Source organism: Tenebrio molitor, chromosome 1 (assembly GCF_963966145.1).
Source record: "Tenebrio molitor chromosome 1, icTenMoli1.1, whole genome shotgun sequence".
NCBI classification, from domain to species: domain Eukaryota; kingdom Metazoa; phylum Arthropoda; class Insecta; order Coleoptera; family Tenebrionidae; genus Tenebrio; species Tenebrio molitor.
Genome location: NC_091046.1, coordinates 13,295,703 through 13,314,066, shown reverse-complemented (window position 1 = coordinate 13,314,066; position 18,364 = coordinate 13,295,703). Strand labels below are relative to the sequence as shown.

Genomic DNA, 18,364 nt, shown 5'->3' with positions numbered 1-18,364 from the left:
GCTTTTTCACAAATTAAGAGAAAAATAAAATTGCCAAAACAATTCTTATCGGTGTGGTATCTGCAGATAAGTAAATAAAAACTGTTTCTACATGATGTAGACCTAGTATGTATGTCGTTTTCATGCATATCCGTTTTGGAAAAACACCGATAATTCAGGGTGGTGCGATAACTTTTGTGGGGACTGTAGTTTTCGTTCAGGATCGGAAAAAATAATATGATGGCACGTAGTTATGGTTATTTAATATTCATAAATTTTAACAATATACAATATGAGATGAACAGACATACAAGTTTATATTGACTGGACAATTCAACAGTATAATTTACAATGAGCATTCATTCATATATCAACAACAATAAGGAAAATATCGATACAGCTGTAAAACCAATTCTCCAAATTACAAGCACACTGAGAAACGTTCTTATAAAATTGAAGTTAGGTAATTATTAGAGAATTGACTTTAAATTATTTACAGTTGTCTGTTATTAAATAAAACTCCGGTGCGACAATTTGATGATAAATGAAAGAGGAGAACACTGCACTAGTATAATACACAGCAGATTGTATTAATATTAAAGGCACTTTTAAACATTTATTATTATTATTCTTATTACAATGGCAAAATGGAAGGTATTAGTTTCATATTTTATAATACATTATTACATATTTACATCATTTTTGATTAAATGTTTTATCAACGAAAAGGGTTACGTTACATTCCACCTATAAAAGAGTTTAATTGTCTATAAAAATGATTGTTTTTCGACTATAACAGTTTTATTTAAAATTTTATTTATTTAGCAAAGGATAACATATCATTTTGTTCATCATAATGCTGTGAATTTATATTCATACCCTATTTGTCCGATAATTAACTGTCGAGATGCGATTTCAAAAAATTACTGACTTTGACAGAAAAATCAAATTATGACTGTTTCGTTGTAATTAATTTTTTAGATGATTATGCAATCATAATAGGATTTTGTCACCTAACAGTGTCAGAACTTCTTCAATGATCCTAGGAATTTACCGTGAACTATGTATGTCCTGTGATCCATTTAATATTGCTCTGTTATGTTATTTTTTACAAACTGCATTGCGATGATAGCTAGACAAAAATGAGACTAGGAATTTAAATAAAGGTCATGTTTATTAAGAATAATAAAAATAAAAATACTTAGTACTCCTAATGTAGGTACAAAATTTATTAACATAACAAAGTTGTGTACACATAAAGAAAATAAAATAAATAGATGTAAGAAAAAAGACAAAAGTCGAGAAAAGCAAATTCTTATAATGAAATTCAAAAAATATATAATTATATTCAAACATAAGACGATTATTCATGTACAAAAGGACATAACACTTTGGTTGTTGGATTGGACTAGTAAATAACTTTTTTTATGTATAAAAAAACCTTAACTAGAAAGTGAGAAAGATATATACAAAAAGAACTTAAAATCTAAAGAACTTAAAATGAATGTGTTAAGTAATATAAGGTTGCAAAAAAGGTTTCGTTACAAAAATAACAATAATTTCTTTACATACAACAATCACATTAATTAACCTTAAATAAACTGATTATCAGTTGGCATGTCATTCGTTCAAATTAATATTTCCTGACGAAATATCCGCTCGGTTAAATTATTGCTAAGCATAAGAAGATAACACTTTTGATGGGTATCACAATTCAATTAGCAAAATGAAACTAAATATATTCTGTAAGTAACTGAACAACTAAAGACTACGTAGCTACTTATTCACGTACGGGTATAGTCTTTCCATTCTTAATTATCTTCTTATGCAATCTTAAATCAGTACTGACAATAATTTAACATTTAACAATTCCAGACAACACTGTTAATTATTTATTCAGTTTCTGTTAAGTAAAATTAGCAAAATACACTGTTATATTAATTGATTATTCATGTCTTTATATTGCAGTGATATTAATTTTCATTTAAAAATTCGTTTGAATTCAGTTCTTAAAAATTCACAGTCTATATTTATCCGCTCAATACTCCGAGATTGAGCATCAGTCGCACTTCATTATTTTTACAGGACATACAAAATATCCTCCTTGTCTCAGACAAGATGCCCTTCCTGTTCGTTAACACCGTAACCATTACCGAAACTAGTGAGTTCTCTCTTCTGAGCAAGTGTTTGAGCTTGAAGAATTTGAGGATTTTGGCTAGTGTTGTGTAGTACGTCCGGCGGTGGTACAGCACCTCTCTGGTGACGAAGAAGAGAACCGTTGGCGGGCAAGGGTGGAGTCACCGGGTTATGTATGTGGCCCATGTGGGGATGTGCCGGTATTGGAGGCGGATTTTGAAAATCTAACGGCGGCGGATATGACAAATATCGATCAGACATGTTGTAATACGACCCGTCTGCTGGGGGGGCCGGCGAGGGGGCACTCACGTACGACGATTTCGCTGAAATTTTATTTGGCCGTTGTAGATCACAAAATGTCGAATTTACTGTTCAAAGGAAAAGTTATGAAATTTATGGGGGCAAACTGGTAGGTACTCTCTTTGTAAACAACTTCATCGCCAACTCTACATCAAGAACAGATACTTTAAAAATGTACGGTAGAGTTAAGTTCATGAAGATATTCAGCAAAAGAGCACCAAAGTCAGTCAGTAAATGTTTCCTTTCTAAATATAATTTGATCTGCATCCGTAAGGCGGGTGATTAGTTAGTACTTCGGTAGCAAGCAAGTTAGTTACCTGACATAGTGCCATGATAGCCAAGACTTTGGTCGTCTCTAGCTCTGGTCCTATCATGCATGTGATGCTGGTGGTGATGATGAGGATGAGGAAGAGTGTGAGTTTTGTGAGCCATGTTAGGTTGCATCTGAAGCTCATAACTGGGACACACTGGGTACGCACCTGGGTAGTCCTGTTGATCCATTAGGTAAGTGCTCGTAGCTTGTTTACGGCCTTCATCCTAGTGAAAATATCCAAATATTACTTTATAGTCATTTTATTTTATCAGTGTTCGATCTACTCAGATGCAGCGAATTTCTTCAAATAAAAAATGTTAATACGCTCGAAACGTTACGATTCCAGTAGAAATTTAAACGGGCAAGCGAGAAATCGCCACAGTTGGACACTTTCTAAAGTATCTTAATACGACCACGGAAATGTCCAAAATGTTAAACAACGACCAGGTCATGACAGTTGGGGAGTCGTCTTCGTGAAGGCAGTCTTTATCAACTGTTGATTTCAGATGAAGGAAAGCGACCCGGAAAATAGCAAATGAGAGATGGTGAATGATCTCAACTCTGTAATTACAATTATCTCGGTCCCGAGGATGCAATTCTCTACTCGGAGGCAACTGCAACAACGGAAAGCTATTCCTTCGGTGTGCCTCTGAAATTCTCCGACTCCACAAAGCTGCACATTACTAACATCTGCTTCTTGCCACAGTTAAAAGTATAATCAAAAAAACTTTTGATGTGTTTTCTGTCTAAGATAGGTAGGTAACTGATGAAATTGTTAAACTTCTTTTAAACAGGGTTTTCGGCTATACAAGATTATGACAAAATTATGAATGATGTCAGTAATTACTAAATATTAATTTATTCACTCGCTTTAATTATAGCGCAAGAGGTTTCGAGTTTTTTCAAATAATACGTACGAGTAAGTGCAATATTTTTTTAACTTTATTTTACTGATTATTTCTTCCTTTTTAATATTCTTTTCTAACTTTCGTTTAGAATTAAAGTCATAGAAATATGTACAGCTTGACAAAAACAGCTTGGCACATGGCTGATGGATGCGTAGTGAATAAAACGCTTCAAGCTTCAAGTAAACAGCATGTCCGGACTGTTATCCTTGTCTTACAAACATTTTCTCGTTTCCTCTTCTGCGCATTTCATGTGCCAAGCTGTTTCAGTCAAGCTATATGTACCTATAATTAGTTTTTGTAGCTATTAAGCTTTAGTTAATATTAAAATATTGCCAAAATGTTATTAAAAACCGACTAGTTTATTACTTCAATTATTTGTGAGAAACTTAATACTTGATATTGGTTATTACTTATTAGCGGTAAATAAATAAGTAGGAATAACAAATGACGGCAATCATTCAATTATTTGATCATTTTGTACACTCAGAATCTGTTAGGGCAATTTTTAATTTTTCTTAAAATGTTAAGTAGCCTTCCTAAAAACACAAAAACAAAGGAATCGACAACCTGTGTACACTAAAAAATATATTGGAAGAAAACTGATATTTGAAGTTCTAGGTAATGATTTGCTCATGAATTGCACATATGTCGACAGGTGGCAAATATGTCACAACGATAGTGGTGTAGAAAAGCGTTAGTCAGGATTTGCATAGATTTAATTTCCTTGTAAAATTGAAGTGCAAACAGTGACACCATAACTGCATCAAGCTCCATAAAGCAAATTTTCATATATTACATTTTAAAAAAGAAAAACACAAACTCACCACATAATCGTTATTGCTTCCTTCGTTGCTGTAGGTCTCGCTCTTCTCACTAACAGAAGATAGTGTTTCACCCGTTACTGTATCGTTGTAACTGCTCGGTGCATACATTTCGATGGTTGCGGATTTGCTCGTTTGATTACTTTGTTCTGAAAATCACAAGACGTGAAGCTGTTTTCGTTCTTTTCTATTTGCAAATTATGAAAATTGAAAATTAGAAACAAACCTCTTATTCTCTTAGCCCTTCGTTTTAGCATGCAACCGGCAACTAGTCCGATGTTGATAATCAAAAGGAAAATACCAATAACAGAAACACTAATAATAACGATTCTGGGCAGGTCCTGCTTTTCCAGCAAGTCCTCAGGGATGACCTTCTCAATGTGATCACTGTACACTACACAAAAGAAATAAACAGAAATTAATTACCTGAAACACGTTTCTTGGACCTTCTATGCAAACAACAGCCAATTAGTAGGACGTTCATTAGAATTAGCAAGGTGCCCACAATAGTGCCCACGATTACAAGGAAACCGGGAAAGTTTTTCAAGTTTTTCTCATCTAAGCTGGGTGACGAATAGGATGGAGGTACTTTGTCTATTGTTAGTTCGTTAATAAAGAGAGGCATGAAACAACAAAGACAACAAAGTTAGTGCAAATGATTTTTTTAAGCGACATAAATTTTACGAGATGATCATAAACTCACTCGAAGTTTTTGCAGATAATAGATCGGGGATGTACTTGCTGTTCCCCAGCTTATTCATGGCCATGATGGAAAAGACATATTGTGTGTTCACCTCCAGATCGTGTATTGTAAAAGTGGTGGCGTTGTGAGGCACAACGTCCACGTATTTATAGCCATCATCATTTACTTGTCTGTATCTAATGCGATAAGAGGCTCTCATTCCACCGTCGAAACCAGGTGTCCATCCTAATGTAACGGTATCGTGAGTCACATTTAATATAGTTAGAAGCGTGGGTGTATCTGGAGCAGAAGTCACTTCGAGTCTCGGCGAAATGGTGGAGAAGCCCAGCTCGTTCCTCGCCACGCACTCGTAGTTACCATAGTCGGATGATGTTACATGCGTAATATACAGGACGGACTCCGATGTTAAAGCGTCAATCTAAAAGTAATTTATGATGTCACTTAAATAATAAAAACAAAAGTACAAAGGGAACGCTCCGACAACATTCGTTTAGATAAAGCACGTCACGCTTAATTAGGGTCGGTAAAGCATATGACGGAGATGGATAGAACTTTGGGCAATAATAAAGAGAAAAACAAATTCAGATTTAGGGCCTTCCCTGCGCTCCAGCTCTATTGAAAATCTTGTTTACCAAAATGACAAACGACTGATTTGTAAAATGTGAACCTCTATCCACGCTTATAAATTAATAAATTCATGTTTGTCAGTCACCAAAGTCTTCGCAAGGCTCACGGCGCAAGTTCTTATAACTTCACAATAACATACTAGATGAAATATTTTTATTTGATATTTTAAAGTGATTGTTTGATGAAAATAAATGCATGTTCATCACAGACATGTTTGTACATGTTCAAAATCATGTTTTTTTCGAATACGGATAAGGGCGATTTACTTTTTCGTTGAACATAATTTGTTCTGTGCATCCCATCGATAATCAAGTACGAGTATAAAAACCCTTGACCAAACTAGCCTTTAAAAGTAACACCTAATTAACAGTGACACGAATTGATATTAATGCATTTATTGTGGCATATGGTATTATGGATTGAAGTAATTTACAAAATTGAAATAGGAATCTAGTGAGCTATTGAAAGTGTATATTGGGCTGCCTGACTTTTTCTATAGCATTAAAAAATGAACTATACAGTGAGCGGCTAAAGTATGGAATAAATTCATTAAAAATTAAACACAATTTTTTTCAAAAAAATCTTTGGACAGGTCAATTTTAGTTTATAAAAATACATATTTTAATACAAAATAAAATTCCAAGCAGTCATTTGTTTTCGAGTAATGACGTCATCGATAGTTTTTTTAAATGGAAACCCCCTATTTTTTTTCTTAATTCTGATAGTCCTTTTAATTGTCTGAACGCCAGTATACAAATTTTGTTACCTTACATAAGGAAATTTTTGAGAAAAAAAAAATAAATTTGAAAAAAATAAATTTTATAACGAACAAAAACAAGTCAAAAACTGTGTTAGTAAGTACTTAAAATTATCGAATTAAATGTTACAATTGCCATCCCCAGCTTGTTGACAATAAGCAAGTTTATGAAAAAATTCCCCCTGTTTTAGTTTTATCTAGTTTTATCCACGCACCCAATAAAAATTAAAATTTCTATACGTTGTGTTTCTATTAAATAAGTCATTTTCGAAAACATTTTGTAAAACAAATAACACATACGAATGAAATTGACAGTAACATTTGACTGTTTGATTTTTGATTTACCTACTTGACTTTTTGACTTGTTTTGGTTCGTTATAACTTTGATGTTTCTCAAATTTATTATTTTTTTCTCAAAAATTTCCTTATGTAAGGTAACAAAATTTTTATACTGTCATTTAACAATTAAAATGGCTATCAGAATGAAGAAAAAAAACAGGGGGTTTCCATTTAAAAAAACTATCGATGATGTCATAACTCGAAAACAAATGACTGCTTTGCTTTGAATTTTCTTTGATGCTAAAACATGTATTTTTATAAACTAAATTTGACCTGTCCAAAGATTTTTTTGAAAAAATTTTTATTTAAATTGTAAGGAATTTATTCCATACTTTTGCCGCTCACTGTATACAGGGTGGTCCCGATATAACCTGCCAAAAGAAATCCAGTAATAGGTGACGAAGAGTAGAACTCATACACAAAAAAAGTTTCTAATAAGTCTTTTCGTTTTCGAGATAAAAATAATTGAAAATTTGGTCAAAATTTGCTGTACGCTAATGAGTTAATCGGTTTTAAAAAGGTAATTCTGGTTACTTGGCTGCAATTTCTTTAGCAACGGTACCTGCAACACCTATGACATTTGTCAAGTTTAATTTTAAATTTTCGAATCCTTCAAAAGGTTATGAAATTCACAAAACAAGAATACGCCGATTTGCATTTACTCTATGGCGAAACACGTGGTAATTCAAGACCGGCAAGGCGACCATACGGCGAGCGTTTTCCTGAAGTCCTTCCGTCCCGTTGTACTTTTGTGGAGCTACATCCGCATTTATGTGAGGTTGGTTCTGACTGATTCCAATACGATGGCGTCCCCGATCCTCCATTTAACCCCTCTGGATTTTAATTTTTGGGACCACACGAAAGATTTGGTATACGAAGTTGAAATAAATACAGGAGGCCAACTCCAGAAACGCGTAACAGACGCCGCGAACCAGATTCGTAAAAACCCAGAAATGCTGAATTCTGTTTATTAAAATTGGTACCAGCGTACTCAAATGTGCTTAAATGCCAACGGGAGGCACACAGAACATTTATTATAAAATAATTGTTCTAGTCTAGTTTACCTTTCATTAGTTAGTAGATATTCTCAGTTAGAGTTGAAAGTACGAATATGTAAAGTGTAAATAAATTTATTCAATACATTATTTTGGCTATTTAACCACAATTAAGACGATACTCTTGTTACACAGTTCTTCCACAATTTTGCACACACTACCTCTACATTTATTTACACATTGAGGAACACCACTTTATTTATTACTCATTCATCTCAGTCTACAAAATCAGCTTTTGTACCTAAATAAGCTGGTGAATTAACGCACACAGTGTAGGTACAGCGTTTTCAATAAATGTCATTAATTTGATTTAGTTTGTCAGATTTGAGATTTGTCATAAACGATTCAGGTACCTATGTTGCTTAGATACTGTCATACTTACAAACACCAACAATTAATTCCTGAGTAGGTACGTATTTTTGTGGTCAGCAGCGTCGAATGGGTGTGGATAGGGGTTAATTTATCCCCATTATTTTGGACCTAACAAAATGGGGGTTTTTGGACTTGTTAGATCCTTCTAATGACCCAGATTTTTTTTGGCAGGTTATATCGGGACCACCCTGTATAGTGCAAACTAAATTTGTGAAAAAAATTTGAAAACTCGGTTGCCGCTGCAACTGTTGATGAATGGCCTGGGGTTGAACAGTAGGGGATGAGGTTTTGATTTTTATTAAACATGAATAGACTGCTTTAAATATCTCATCGTGAGATCGAACGTGACGGTTTTGCAAATCAATAAATATCACGTTACTAACAGAAAAGAGGACAAAAATAATGACAAACATAATACATTGTTCTCCGATTGTTACCGGTTGTCACTGAATCTGACGGTGGTTTAACAAGGGTGCTGAACAGTCAATTAAGTTAAAAGTTGAACTGTTCGTAATTGTATGTAAATTTTTTGTAAGAGAATTTTTTTATAAAGGACAATTTCTCCAGCCTTGCAAAAGTATTTCTTTTTGTTCTTATTTACGAACAGAGAAGAACTACAAAAATACAATACAATCATTTCACCACATATAAATTTGATATCTATTTGCTGCAACATTTTTAAATTTTTGTTTCAGATTTGACAATTTATTCGCTGGAAATTTATTATAGAAAAATTCACAATAGAGCAAACTCATAAAAATCATTGAATTTTATTACTCAAACTCTATTCATAATCAGACTGTGGACGATAGAACACATTTTCATCGGAATAGCTTTTGTGAACAGGAAGAATATCAGGCTTTGTGGCAGCGAGAATCCATCAGCGTGAATTGCTCAAGTTCACGGTTTGGTGCGGTATACCATCAGAAAGAATAAACGGGGCCTTATTTTTCTGATGAGGGAGATAGCAATACATTTACGGTGATCGGAGGAGGATATCGAGAAGTGCTGGAAGATTTTGGGTGTCCTATATTAGAGGACACGTCCTGAGTCGTGGTCGCAGCAAGGTAGGACAACGACCTTTGCAGTCACGATGAGTCTGCTGAGGTAAATTTTCGAAGAACGAATAATTCAGTTGGTTTTCATGATCACCCGATTTGACAGCATCAGACTTTTTTCCTTGTAGTTACTTAAAGGATAGCGTGCATATCAGTAAGTCCCGAGCATTCAGCAGTTAAAAACAACGTTCGGAAAGAACTTCAAGTACTGGATTTGAACATATTTTTAAACTATTGTGGGAAAAGCCGAAGAAAGAGCCCGTACAGAAAACGTTCACGTAAAATATTCCACATCTAATGAAAAAATTCATTTCTATAGTCATATAAAATAATATTTATACAGGGTGATTTTGAAAGTTGTGTAGATATTTTAATCAGTGGTGAACTCCGCAGTACGTAATGATTGAGTCAATAATACCTTATACAAATGTTGATATTTTTCGAGAAAAAGGGGCTCAAAGCTGGAGAAAACCGGTATGATTTTGATCTATGGCGAAGCCCGTGGACATCCAGAGCTAGCACGGCAAATGTGAAAGGTTTCCTCAAAGGATATTTCTCAATGCACAAAGCTTTGTAAACGTTGTGCAGCATCTTCGCGATGAATAAGCACGATCTTGACCGCTAACGAGAAGATCGCATTTTAGTTGCAGAAGAAGAAATTCATTACGAAATTGAAAACCAACAACAAACAACTACTCGGTGTCTTGCAAATCACCTGAGAGTTTCTCATTTGTACATATAAGGTATGTTGGGTTATTTTGCCTTATTTTAACACGTACTACCTCAGGTTAAAATATTTGCACAATTTTCAAAATCAGACTGTATTTACTCATGGGATTGCTGCACTCACTTACGGCTCGTGCGGTCAAACATACCATTCGAGAAAAAATATTACTTTAGCACTTGGTGCGTAAATTACTCTAGTGTAAACCTAGACTTTTGTGACTGATTGTATTTATGAGTTTTGTAATATTTTGTTAAAGATATAAATAGCGATCATTATTTGATTACAAAAAAATTTACCGATTTTACACTAATATGTAAATATTTGAAACGAGTGAATCTACGCTAAAGTTATGTTTTCGTGTTCAAATAAAAATTCCTGACAGCTTTCAAAGTTAGCTAAAGCAAACTAGTATAAAAATTTACAACAATTAAAAACTTAATTACAGCTTTGCAGAATGTGCACATTTTCCCGTTTATTGCAGACTCTTTCCATAAAAAGATTTAAGCTGCTCACGTTACGTTTTTAATCGAAGACTGGTTAGATAAAATTAGTTACCATAGTTCAATTAGTCTATCACACTAAATATGTATGAGCTGAGGTAGGTATCTCATGTTTTTTCGTAATGTAGTGGCGAAATTTTCTGTCTGCACGTCAGCTGCATGTCCAGAAAAAAATATAGCCTCTCACTCAAAACTTCCACTGGCGACGCCTTTTAAGCGAACGCGCCGCCACCATTTTCCCCACTTACCTGTCTAAAAGTAGTGTAGTATTTCCCTGTAGTGTTGGCGGTAATTGGCGATCCCGATCTGGCCCAGGAGTACCTAGCTAGAGGGGAGGCCTGGCTTCGACAAATAACTTTGCCGCTATCGCCAGCATCGCTCGCGAATTTGAGAAGCGTTGGGTGCTCGTCAATCTCAGGTTTATCTGTATTTACGGTTTGTTAGTACATATCGGAAACTGACGCCGGTCTCGTCGACTTACGTTTCACTATCAGCATAACTTCTTTAGTTGTGACGTTGCCCACTCCGTTGGTAACAATGCACTGGAAGTTCCCCAGGTCGTCCCTCGTTACGTCGGTGATTCTCAGATACGACGTTCCGTTTTTGTCGTACATGACCGAGGTACGAGCATCGAAATCGGGAAAATCGTCCCTCTTCCACGTAATTGTGTCGTCAGACAGGGGATTGCCGTCCGCCGTGCAAGAAAGCGTCGCATCTTCATTTGGATTCACGATTACGTTCTCGCTTGTAGCTACAATAGTCGCTGCATCTGAAATTTGAATGTTATCGAGGTGACAAGCGAGATCATCCGGCTTACATTGAACAGTAATATTAATCTGCGTCACCGAACTTCCTTGCGAATTTAAGGCCTCGCATGTGTACGTCCCGGCGTCGTGCCGACTTAATTTCGTAATATTTAAAACCGGACCGTCGGAGATAATCCTCTCAACGCCAGAACTCGAAGATGATTGTATAATAGGTAGACCGTCTTTGGTCCAGGTGTACGCAATATTTTGTGGGTTGCCATCTGCTTTCAGCGTGATAATTAATGGCTCGCCTTCCACTCCCGTGACCGCTTCTTCGTTATCTTTGTCAAAAACGGGTTTATCTGAAAGTGTGGGATTAATTTAGACGTCACATTAGTGCCGAAAATATAGCCTTACATAAAACTTGAAGAGTGATGGCGTCGTGGACTGAACGCTGTAAGGCCTCGTTTGTGGCCTGACACGTGTAAACGATGCCGTTGAGCTGTTCTGTTATGTTCAGCTTCAGTTCGATGCTGGACACGGTTCCTCCGTGGAGTCCGGCCTTTGTCGTGTTGTACAAACCTTGGACGGGGATGCCTTCGCGCCACCAAGAAAGCTTGGCCGGTGGATTACTCGAACTGGAGTCGCACGTCAGGGTCGCCTGTTCGTTTGGTTTCAGCTCCAACGGGTCCTTGCGGATTTTCACATGATCAGGAGGAACTGAAACGACAAATTGTAGCACACAACAAATCGACACCTCGATTTACTCACAGAAAACATTCATGGTGATGGTCTCAAAGAGAGGAATCTCGGTCGCGGAATTCGCCGCTTCGCATCTGTACCTCGCCTCGTTGTCGGTGACGTTGGTCAAAATGGTTATCTCTGCAGTCACTGACTTATCTGTGGTCTTCAAAAGCGAATTGATCTTTTTGTCGTTTTTGTACCACGTCAGAGTCGCCAGAGGGTTGCCTCCGGACGAGGTACAGGAGATCTTTTGGACGGTTCCTGCCGGTATGTGCGAACCTTCGGTGTAGCCGTGGATGAAAGGCGCACTCGGTGGGTCTGCAATCAGTTCTGTTGTACACTGGATGGTTGACATTGTGAAGAATCTTACATAATACGTTGATGGTGTGGGTCGAGACCACATTTTCTGTTAATTGCATGTTGAGTCCGTGACAAATCACAACCAAACTTCTCCGGTTGGGTTCAACAACGGCCGTGATATTCGAAGTTGTAATCCAGCCTCCTTCTGGAGAGACAACAGTTCTGGAGGTGGCGTTCCTGACCTGTCTGCCGGCCACCATCCATTTAATTTCAGCGGGCGGATTCGAGTTTGCGGTTGTGCAAGTCAAGGGAACCGGATCGCCGACTCTGGCTTCGGTTGGCCCCGATATGGTGACATGTGCTGGCGAAACTGCAAAGAATCGGCGATTATCCTAACGTTTCGGCGATAACTCGGATTAATTACATAACACGCTCATGTCAACTTCCGCCTTCAGGGGCGATTTGGACATGATGTTGCTGGCTTCGCATTTGTACCTCGCCTTATTGTCGCTGGCGTCGGCTGTGAAAGTGTACACGTTTTCCGATACTCTCCCGGCGGTCCTGTAGGCCATCCGGATTTGCTCGCCGTTCTTGTACCAGATCAGCTGAGCCGGGGGATTTCCCCCTCGGCTTCTGCACACCAGCTCGACGGTTTGCCCTCTGCGGATCGTCTCACCTTCCGTGTAGCCCTCGATGTACGGTAACCCGGGCGGATCTGCGATAATTCACGATCAGTTCGCGAGAGCCGGCGCGATAAAAGACCGAGTACTCACAAAATACGCTCAGCTGCACTGTTGTTCTTAATGGAATGTCGGAAGATAGGGCCTCGTGCCTCGCCTCGCACGTGTACTCGGCATAATCATCTTCGGCTGTTGGCTTCAAAGATATACGAGAATGCGTGTCGTATCTGGTAACCCTTTTGTCGCCGTTTTTTCCCGGTACTTCAATTATTTGATCATCGCGATTGGCTGCAGTGAAAAAGTTTGTGATTTTAAGGCGGGTAAATATTTGAAGTGCTTACGTATGTTTAATTCCACGTTTCCTCTGTACCAGACGATTTTCGCTGCCGGTTTTGCATTTCGTACCCTGCACTCGAGATGGAACTCTTGGTTTTCTTTTATTTCGATCTTCGAATTATGCCGATGGTCTAGAATTTCGACGGACGATGGAGGCGCTGAAAAGAGTGAAATGTAAATTTTTTTTTCTCGGGGAAATTCTGATAAAATAAATTGTTTACATTGCGATAAATTTAACCCTCCCGGTTTGGAAATCCAACATCAATTTCATTCCGACTACTCCATATGATAAAATGGCTATATAGAAGATCTCCACGTCTCTTTTATTTGCGGTTCATCGGCACGAATATAAAAGTAATTCGCCAGTATATCGTTGAGGCGTATTCGGGTCTTTGTGTGAGAAACAACCCTGTTCCAATTCAAATCTAATAATCTCTTTATCACAACGGACCATGACCCCGCGTCACTACCACCAGCCTAGATTGTCCGGGATCTCTTAGTCCATCACCGCAACTAATAACGGACTCTCGTTGCGTAGTATCCGCACGTTCCTCAGCGTCGTCTCTCTTAATCCAGGATGCGCAAGCAAGAGACAAAGCAACCTTATGTAAAGACAATGCGAGATGTGTAAACTAATAAAGTGGACGATTTGAGATTTGGTGCACGTAACGCTTGGCCTTTCGGTTATGCTATATCGACAAAGGCGGCCAACACAAATATTGGTTCTAAACAGAGCCTGAGAATCTCCGGTTTGAAATTAACGCACACACCAGCTCCGGGGCGCTCCGGATGCTGCCGCAACCACTATTAGAGCAACCCACAAGTCAGAACGCTGTTTCGGTCATACGTGGCATCGATCATCTGCAATAATTACCACGGCAAAAAACAACGCCAACTAGGTCGCTGCAATACCACTCGATGTCGAAGTCCATTATGGAGTCTAATGGCGAAGATGCGGCTCGGCTTGAACGTGCCCGGCACAATGACGAACGGTGCACCAAGTGCGAAGATATCGAGGACTTAAATGCAAAAAATGTTCAGGCTCGCTTGTTAAAAGTTTGATTGTATTGATGGCTCCAAAAATGAGACAATGAAATTCGACCTTGCCAATCAGAGACCCAATAAAAAAGATACAATTTTATTTTCCTTTGATCTTTCAATCGCAGTGACTTTTATCTTAAAAATTGTTCCTTTTAATCAGACAAATAAAGCAACTTTTCTTAAAGTTCTCTTCTGGTTGTAAAATTAAAACTATAAAAATGTACTTCTAATAAGTGATTTCGAAAACATGATTAAGTTCCCCTTTATTCTGTTTAAATGATCGTAGTAAATAAATGCAATTTTGTTTAAAATCACACCCCGACATTCTTATTTTCATCTTTTTCTTTCTTCCGGACCATTGTGAATTGAACTTACCGTCAAGTCATTCACTCATTTACTCCTGGAAAAATATTTTTGCTCTATAACCAACATTGTGCGTCTCAAATAGGCCTTTTTTCACAGTTTGAAGAACTTTGTTTTACATTTTAGTACACTTGCACTTGACCAAATTTTGCTTAATTTGCAACAGAAATGAAGAAAATAGAAAATAAATTGCTGGTGAAACACCAGGCAGTGCTTCATTTCACTTTCACTGCCGTCTTTACTGATTTTATAGAAACATTTGTAAGTGTGCACACTTGTGCTTTATACACACGTTGCATAAATAACTATTACGTCAAAATCGATATAAGGTCCTGATCATATTAAGTGACCATTATTACATTGCTAGCAAGTGTATTTGTAATTTATTAAATTTCCTACAATATTTTAATTTCTTAATTAGCCACTGTTCGAAAATTATTCAGTAAAATCATTTGACACATTGGATGTCGTCGAAATTAATTAATCTAAATTAATGCAGTCAATAGAACAAGCTATTGATTAATTTGGTCGTTTTTAATACACACATACATAGGTATGTATGCATTTGAATATTTTTAATTGCTTTGCAATAACTATTATTTTTTGTTCATTAAAAAAGTAAATTTCTCCTGCTCCGGTAATTTACAACACAATATGTGTATTAAATTCTTGTTGTCATTTTAATATGTACCGATAAATTATTCTGCATATCAAAATATATTTCCAATTTTTTTTTCATCAATTACCAGAACAATTTGTTCATTTGAGATTTTAAAAAATTTCAACTCTTGGTTACATTATGTTCACTTTATCAATAAATAACGCACGCATGGAAACGTTTTTTCTCTTCGCTTTTTCCACACAAGTCATGACGAACCGACAGAAAAGAAGGTCGCAACATATGACGTTCTCAAATCTAAACTAGGTTCTTCTCTAGGGTATTTACACAAATTTAATTTGCATTAATAGTGAGTGCCGCGCTGCTAGAATTTTTATTTGTTTTCATCTGAACTTTACGTTTGATCCTCTGAAAGAGTGACACTCTTAACGTACCAATTTACTTCCAGTGGAGTTCAACTCCTTTTGAATTCGAGAAGCGTACAAAACAAAATTATGAAGTGCAGACTCTAGTGTGAGTTTGGTTTCTCCTTCTATTTATTTGGAACATAATTCGCCCTCACTACTGAACTTCTCGTATCTTCACGGCACGTCCCTTTCAAATTATTTAATTATTAGTTGTGAATTCTTCTTTGAAAACTTGCAACAATTTATTGAAATTAAATTAATCACGTTTACACTTGGCTGAATATAGATTTCCAAAAAACTCTTTCTCTTCTCTTGACTGGTCGAGTCTGGTTGGAGAACTGATCCAGGCTTGAAATACGAGTACAATCAAAAGAGGTGTTTCCAAACCTTGGAAGTACAATTTTGTATCCGCAAAGTGTCAATCACGTAAAATCTTTTGTGCCCAGGGTGTAAAAGTTTCACATGACGTCAAACTGATTGACTTACGTGGCGAAACGTAATAATCCAAGTTAGTAAGTATATAAAGTGAACGTTAATCCTGTGCAACACCTGCTTCTCCTATTGAAATTTGCCGAGACTTGCTCCAATTTATTGCATTAACATTCCTAGCTGTGAGTTTCAACAGGATTAACTTTGCATTATTAATAATGATATGGTGATCTGTCGCCTTCCGCCGCCGCTACCAACTCCCAGGTACACAAAGTTGGGATAGGTGGTGCCACTCATAGTATACAGATTCACCACTTTGATTAGATTAGTACTATGTTACATAAACAACTTAATAGAGCAGTGTAGCGTGCATCCGTGCACAATTAAACCAAATGCCATAATAATCATCGTGATTAAAACATAAACATCTACTGGATTATCCTATGAAAATTGAACAAGTGCACATTTTTCATTCAAATTTTTACAAACTAATTTTTAATTCAAGGCGTATAATCAAGAATATTATCAGATGGTTAGCACGGCGCGCGGTTTTACGTGCGGTCTATCCGTTCCTTATAATCCGACGTGCTTCCTTCAAGAACTTTCTGATGCTCGAGATGCTGGATGCCAAGTTGTCGTCATTTATATGGATTTCGCCAAAGCATTCGACAATCTGCATTCTGCATTCTATTCTTGTTGATAAGATATCCGTTCCGATCCGGTTTTATTTTTTGTACCCCCAGAGTATTTTCAAACGTTAAACATTTTATAGTAGGTTTTGGGGTAACTCAGACCCATTAAACGTATACAATGATTTCTCTTGTTCTTGTCTACCTCAATTAAATATTAATTACTTACAAAGAAATAAAAATTTGTAAAGTAATAAAGATCTTAGTTTTCGACAAATAACTATTTCTTAAGAATCAGAACATGTACAGGTGTTGGATTCTCTCATGGGCTTTAACCTTGGAAATATCTGGGCGAAGGCGGAGCGATAAACCAGTGGAAAATCTCTAAACGAAAACTGAAAACGTCGACTACTTTCAAATTCAAATATTACATACAAATAGACGAGAGAGACGAAACTAACGTAACGAATAACGATGTTTTCCGGTCGGTTTGTAGCGCCTCGCTTACTTGAGACCAATATTCGATGTGACTCATAGTCCATGAGAAAATCCAACACTTCTACTTCCTCTTATTCTAATTGCTAATGGAAGTGAAGTATGTACTTATTTTATTTTATTAAACTAAGTTCATGTATGTACAGTGGGGAGCACGGAATTTCGCACACCAATTTGTATGTCATTAAAAAAAACTATCTAGTCTAAGCTTTATTGTCATTATAATCAATCATGATATATGTGATCATGACTGATGTTTCACCTAAACTGTCACTAAACTGCCGCCAGTATCTCATTTTAATAAAATTATGCCAGTGAAATGTCCAATGTGTGCGAAATTCCGTGCTCGCCACTGTACAATAGCAATTTGTAAAAACTTAATGTAAAAAAGTACAATTAATTTTATTCTCGTTTTTAGGAGTTCTTTAAAAAATTGCATTTAGTAATCATTGGTATTACTTAGCTTGTGTACTTTTTCCTAAAATAACGACAAGTAAAAGCTAATTTTTACTGTAAAGATTAAAATTTCATTCTCGCCTCACAAATTTTAATTTTACATTAAATAATGTGAGAGCTTTTAGTGCAAAATGTCACTGCGTATAATTATCTGGCGAATTATAATGCCATATCTTCCAAAAGCATCATTTAGCATTAAAATTTCTTAAGGAATGTTTGTTAGAGTCTTAGAATAAAGATATGCAAATCATTTTGATAAAATTTTCTAAAAAAGTATTATCTTTTCACTGCAGCCAGGAACAGGATTGCATTTTTGAATTTTTCTATGTTTGGATTTATATCTGCAGGATGATGCATTATTATTATTATATAAATGGAACGGCACAAAACAACAACTGCGCATGCAAACAGTGTTCCATGATTAGCGCGGTTGTATTTTTTCCAAATGTAATATTTGCACGGGGATCGATGTGGTTGTTTCGCTATGAAAATAAACATGGTTTAATTGGAGCAAGCATCAGTAA

At 36.6% G+C, this 18,364-nt stretch overlaps 1 protein-coding gene across 5 annotated transcripts in view; it reads right to left on the bottom strand.

Annotated features, from left to right (window-relative positions):
- Positions 1 to 1,413: 1,413 nt before the first annotated feature.
- Positions 1,414 to 18,364, bottom strand: part of sns (sticks and stones) — a 316,393-nt gene continuing 299,442 nt past the window's right edge. For 2 of the 5 annotated variants that reach the window (XM_069042508.1, XM_069042521.1), the window contains 14 exons: positions 13,407 to 13,559; positions 13,159 to 13,353; positions 12,810 to 13,100; positions 12,456 to 12,755; positions 12,113 to 12,403; positions 11,759 to 12,061; positions 11,413 to 11,703; positions 11,077 to 11,364; positions 10,844 to 11,019; positions 5,161 to 5,578; positions 4,684 to 4,851; positions 4,461 to 4,606; positions 2,733 to 2,952; positions 1,414 to 2,438 (listed from right to left, as the gene is read on the bottom strand). In XM_069042508.1, coding sequence (XP_068898609.1) covers positions 2,089 to 2,438; positions 2,733 to 2,952; positions 4,461 to 4,606; positions 4,684 to 4,851; positions 5,161 to 5,578; positions 10,844 to 11,019; positions 11,077 to 11,364; positions 11,413 to 11,703; positions 11,759 to 12,061; positions 12,113 to 12,403; positions 12,456 to 12,755; positions 12,810 to 13,100; positions 13,159 to 13,353; positions 13,407 to 13,559 — 3,590 coding nt within the window. In that variant the 3' untranslated portion in view covers positions 1,414 to 2,088. Of the gene's footprint in view, positions 2,439 to 2,732; positions 2,953 to 4,460; positions 4,607 to 4,683; positions 4,852 to 4,883; positions 5,052 to 5,160; positions 5,579 to 10,843; positions 11,020 to 11,076; positions 11,365 to 11,412; positions 11,704 to 11,758; positions 12,062 to 12,112; positions 12,404 to 12,455; positions 12,756 to 12,809; positions 13,101 to 13,158; positions 13,354 to 13,406; positions 13,560 to 18,364 lie in introns of all 5 variants that reach the window. The other 3 variants (XM_069042514.1, XM_069042528.1, XM_069042533.1) reach the window with 3 other exon arrangements.